This window comes from Staurois parvus, unplaced genomic scaffold (assembly GCF_062004578.1).
Source record: "Staurois parvus isolate SC_StPar_1 unplaced genomic scaffold, SC_StPar_1.0 ptg000813l, whole genome shotgun sequence".
Lineage (NCBI taxonomy): Eukaryota > Metazoa > Chordata > Amphibia > Anura > Ranidae > Staurois > Staurois parvus.
The window spans coordinates 556,059-561,720 of NW_028318609.1; the positions used below are offsets into that span (position 1 = coordinate 556,059).

At 57.5% G+C, this 5,662-nt stretch overlaps 1 protein-coding gene across 1 annotated transcript; it reads left to right on the forward strand.

The window, feature by feature from the left end:
• The first annotated feature begins 378 nt into the window (after positions 1-378).
• On the forward strand, positions 379-5,230 carry LOC149444114 (uncharacterized). Its single transcript, XM_089654925.1, has 3 exons — positions 379-509; positions 2,405-3,054; positions 3,763-5,230. Exons 1-3 carry the CDS (start codon positions 379-381, stop codon positions 5,151-5,153), a joined length of 2,172 nt encoding a protein of 723 aa, XP_089511051.1. The 3' UTR covers positions 5,154-5,230.
• Positions 5,231-5,662: the final 432 nt, after the last annotated feature.

Sequence of the window (5,662 nt, forward strand, 5' to 3'; positions counted from 1 at the left end):
GCTCTCTTTCTATGACCTTATGAAGGGGCTTGCATGCTCTGAATGTGTGTAATTTCTACCTCCGGGCAGTAGACGCTCAATAGCCTTTTCAAAGGCTAAGCAAGCGAGAGTGAAGCCGCCGAGGAAGAAGAAGGAGAAGGAACCCGACCAAGATCCCTGGGAAGCCCTTCTGAACTCCTCTGCGCCAAGATGGGGAAGAAACAGACCGTGAAGAAGCCACAGAACGCCACCACCGCCAAGACCCCGGGAGAAGCCGCCTCCGCCTCCACCTCCACCCCAGACCGCCCCGGCCCTGCAGACGGTCTCCCTCCCTTGGAGCCCTGGATGAAGCAGACAGTCGTGCTGCGGCTGAAAGAGGTGGATGGCAGAATCCCGGAAATGACCCCGGAAGTCTTCGGCAAGAAGATGATACTCGAGCAGGGATTCAGCAAGGCAGAGACCCTGTCGGTGCAGTCCTTTGTGAGAGGTATGTTCCTGGTCACCTTTGTCTCACTACAGGTGTGCAGAAGGTACTGGGAGGCAGTGAAGACCGCTGGACCCGACTCCCTCTTCCGGAAGTTCGCTGCGAACTCTCCCATTCAAAGGGACGAAAGAAGGATCACGGTGTCCATGAGGAACCCTCACGTCCCCGGCAGAGACATCGCCACCTACCTCCAAAGGTTTTGTGTCGTGTTGAAGGACCCAGTCCGGATACTAGACACCAACGGCTTCTGGACTGGTAAGTGGGCTGTGTTTTGCAGGCTACTAAGAGATCGTCCCGCTGGAGATCTCCAACACCTGCAACAATGCTTCTCCCTGGGATCGTCATCAGGACTCCTACACTACCCGGACCTACCCCAGTCATGCCGCAAGTGCGGCCAGCCGGGGCACGAGGGTAAGGAATGCAGTGTGCTTTCTTGTAGGTTCTGTAGGTCTGCAGGTCACGAGACCAAGGATTGCCCAAGGTCCAGAACCTGCAACCTCTGTGGACGGTCCGAGCACGTCTACAGAGACTGCCCAGAAAGAAGCAGGACGTACGCCGGGGCCCTGAGCAAGGGCCCGGCCACCAAACCAGCGCCACAAAAGCCTCCAAAGGACCCGGGTAAGAGGAACCCCCCCCAGGCCCCAGGTACCCCTGCCCCTGGTCCCCCTGCCCCTGGTCCCCCTGGCCCCCCTGCCCCTGGTCCCCCTGCCCCTGGCCCCCCTGCCCCTGGTCCCCCTGCCCCTGGTCCCCCTGCCCCTGGTCCCCCCGCCCCTGGCCCCCCCGCCCCTGGTCCCCCTGCCCCTGCCCCTGGTCCCTCTGCCCCGGCCCCCGGCCCCTCGGCCCCTGGTCCCCCTGCCCCTACCCCCCCCTGCCCCCCTGCCCCTGCCCCGGTCCCACCCCCCCCGGACCTGTCCTCCCAGGAGGACTTCCCGCCCCTTCCCCCTGTTACCCCTGTCAGCAACTCTGCGGCGGGGTACAGGAAGCGGAAGAAGGAGCAGGCCAGCCCGGCGGCAGAGGACACCTCCTCTGCCACCAAGCGGCCTGCCGTCCTCCAGAATGTCGCAGGCCCCGACCCCGTGGGGGAGGACCTCGACACGCTGGAGGAAGAAGAGGTGGAAGAAGAGATGGCTCTGACCCAGTCGGAGCCAGATCTCTCCACCGACTTCAATGAGGTCCTCAACGAGGTCCTCAATCAGATTGGTCTGGGCCAGGACACTTGTCAGGCTGCAGAGGTCACAGAGGTCGCCCCCCCTCCCCAGGGGAGGTAGGCACAGCCCCTGCCGACTAACCCCTTCATCTCTTTCCCATGATGGCTGAGATATCTATCTTTTCCATTAATGTGAGGAGCATAAAGGACGTGTCTAGGAGGCAGACTGTGCTGACCTTTCTTTCCACACAGCAGAGTGATGTGTACATGCTTCAGGAGTGCGCACTTCCCCCTCTGAGGAGGTACACTCATTTGTCCTCCCAGTGGACCCATGGTCCCTCCTACTGGTCTGGGGGTGGCGATTGCAAGTCTGCAGGGGTTGCGGTTCTTATCCGGGGAGGACGTTTCACTGTTGACTCCGTCCATGAGCTCGTCTGTGGCCGCCTTCTGGTCATAGATGGTTCGTGGGCGGGGGAGCCCGTTAGGCTCATCAACGTGTACGCCCCCCCGGAGAAGAACGCGCGGCTGGAACTTTTCCAAACCCTGCGGACGCAACTCGCCACAACGAGAGCAGTAGTAATCGGCGGTGACTTTAACTGTCCGATAGAGGAGGATGGGCGCAGCTCCAGCATATACGCAAAACTCGACGTCACCTCGAAGCTGCTCCGGGAGATGATTGCAGAGGCTTCCCTGCGAGACGCAGTGGGATCCGTGGGGCGCGGTTCCGTGAACTACTCATGGAGCCGCCCCGATGGATCCGTGCGCTCCAGGATTGACTTTGTGCTCACCTCCAGGGCAGTCAGGCACCGCGGGTTCTCCATGCTTCCCTGCTTTTTCTCTGACCACAGGGCCATTCACTTTCAAGGTGATCTGGGAGAGGGCTTTGCCCCGGGCCCAGGCTCCTGGAAGCTGAATTGCACCCTGCTGGGCGATGAGGAACTGCTAGCGGAGCTCAGGGAAATCTACGGTGCCTGGCGAGAGGAGAAGGCTTTCTTTCCTAAGGTCAGCGACTGGTGGGAGTTCGTGAAAGTCAAGCTGCGCAGCTTCTTTCAGGCCAGGGGACGCCAGCAAGTGTGTGCCAGGAGGAAGGAACTCAGGAGGCTGCAGCGTCAGCTGCAGTCCCTGCAGGACCTTCACCACTGTGGCTGGGACGTGAGGCAAGACCTGGAGGACACCAAGAAGTGCTTGAAAAAGCACTTTGAGGAAGAATCCAGGCACATTGTCTTCCGTGCCAAAGTGGAGCATCTCGAGAAAGGTGAGAAGTGTAACTCTTTCTTTTTCAGGAAACTCCACTCAGGACACACACCCCTGTCGGAGCTGCGTGACAAGACTGGAACACTCCAGAAGGGGAAGGAGGCCGTGATGGAAGTGGTCAGCGACTACTACTCCGACCTCTACTCTCCTAAAGAAACGAACTCGGAAGCGGCCGACAGGTTCTTGTCAGGTATCTCTAACACTATTGATCCTGCAGGTTTGTCGGCCACCAACGCCCCCTTGACGTTGGAGGAACTGCACTCTGCCGCTAAATCCTTTAGGCAAGGCAGGACCCCGGGCTGCGACGGTCTCCCAGCGGAGCTTTATGTAGCGCTGTGGGATCTCGTGGGCCCGGACCTGCTCGAGCTGTACGAGGAGATGGTGGTGGAGGGCAAGATGCCTCCTTCGTTGAGGGAGGGGATGATCACGATCCTGTACAAGCGTAAGGGGGAGAGATGTGACTTGAAAAATTGGCGTCCCATCTCTCTTCTGAACGTGGACTACAAGATCCTCGCCAAGGCCATGGCGAACAGACTGAAGGCTGTCATCGGACAGATCATCAACCCGGATCAGACTTGTGGCATTCCTGGCCGCAGGATTGCGGACAGCCTAGCGCTTGTCCGGGACACGGTCCAATACATCAAGGACCGCCGTGTGCACGCGGCCCTGGTCAGTCTTGATCAGGAGAAGGCCTTTGACCGTGTCTCCCATGGGTTTATGTGCAGAGCCCTGCGCAGGTTTGGTCTCGGGGAAATGTTTTGTTCATATGTTGACATCATGTATAATGACATCTGTAGTTCCGTGCAGGTGAACGGCTGGAAGACTGACCCCTTCCCGGTTCTCTCCGGGGTCAGACAAGGCTGTCCTCTCTCACCTCTGCTTTTTGTTTGCTGTATAGAGCTCTTCGCCGAATGCATCAGACGGAATCCAGAGATCGGGGGAATCACCGCACCGGGACCAGACAGACGGGAAGTGAAGTGCTCGCTCTACATGGACGACGTGACGGTGTTCTGTGCCAACCAGCGCTCCATCGACCTGCTCGTCCAGACCTGCGAGGACTTCGGCCAAGCTTCGGGGGCAAAGGTCAACTGCGGGAAGTCGGAAGTCATGCTCTTCGGAAAGTGGTTCCTGCCTTCTTCTGCATCCATGCCCTTTGGCATCAAGACAGACTTCATGAAGATTTTGGGAGTTTGGTTTGGTGCCGAGGGCGCAGCCCTGAAGTCTTGGGAGGAGAGACTGGCCAAGATGCGCCAAAAGTTTGGACTCTGGAGCCTCAGAGACCTCACCATCGAAGGGAAGACACTGGTACTCCGCAGCGAGATTCTCCCTGTGTTGCAGTACCTCGCCCAGGCCTGGCCCCCCCGGGTCAACACCTGCAAGGCCATCACCAGGGCGGTGTTTCACTTCATCTGGGGCTCCAAGATGGACAGAGTGAAGCGGGCAGTCATGTTCAAGGAACCCCTCAAGGGCGGTAAGGGCGTGCCCGACATCGCCACCCAGCTGAGGGTGTTCTTTGCTTGCAACTGCGTCCGCAGAACTTTGCCAAGACGGACTATGGACTCTGGCGGGAACGCAATGTCTCGCTTCTTCCTGTTGCCTCTCTGGAGGTCCCTGGGGTGGGACACCTGGGATAGTTCCATCCCCTACAACTGGGACACTCCTTGGTTCTACTTGGATACCTTCAAGTTCATCAGGGAGCAAGGGCTGCAGGGAGTCAAGCCGGACTTGTGGAAGCCAAAGACCATCTACAAGCTCATCCGAGCCAGCGACATTTTGGAGTCGGTTCCAGGCCTGCCTTCAGACACCTGCAAGGTGGTCTGGAGGAATGTTTCTTCTAACATCCTCACCAACAGGCACAAAGACCTGGCATGGATGGCTATCCAGGGGGGACTGCCTCTCAGGACATTTATGCATGCCAGGAACCTGAGCAGATACAGACACTGCCCCTTCTGCATCACCCATGAGGAAACGTCCTATCACGTTTTCTGGGAGTGCTCATTTGCTCAGGCCCTGTTGGGGGCCCTGGAACCTGAACTCAAGGACTTTGTGCCACAGACAGCCATCACTCACTTTGGGGTTTTGAATGGACTGTTCTGTGGAACTTTTTCTTTGGAGGACATTGACGGCGCCTGGCGGGTGCTGTGCTGTTTCAAGGACGCTTTATGGTGCGCCAGAAAGCGCCTCACACTCCAGCGGGAGAGGATGTCCATTGAGGACTGCCGCAGACTGATCCTCAGTCTGCTCAGAGACTATTCCTTGTTGGACTTTAAGGAGGAAGAGGACGTCTGAAGATTTCCCCCTTCCCCCTACTCCCCCTTGCGTGTCTTTGTCCCTTCAATAAAGCTTCGGGCCTGTGTTTCCCCCTTTCCTCCCCACCACCACCCCCCCCCCACCGCCCCCCCCCCCCCCCCACACACCCGATGCCTATTGTTGATAGTGTTTTTTTTTTCAGTTATCGTTTTCGTGCATGACATAGTAACTAGGAAATGTATACCGTATTAGGATGCTACAGTTTTTGGGGTAAGCGGCGTCATGCATGACGTGGTGGTCCGGGGGATTCATCCTCCGTGCACATCACGTCAGGCATCATACCGCTGAGCGAATGTATTTATTGGCCTGAATGTATTTATCGTATGTTTGGAACTGTATTGCTATGTGGTGCGCTGCGTCGCAGTACAGGGTGAGATGTACCCCGATTACACGTAACATGTTGTTTTTGATGCTTATGCAATAAAAGTATCTTTTCAATCAAAAATGTGTGTAATTTCTACTGCTGCTGTACCTGGATTTGACATTAC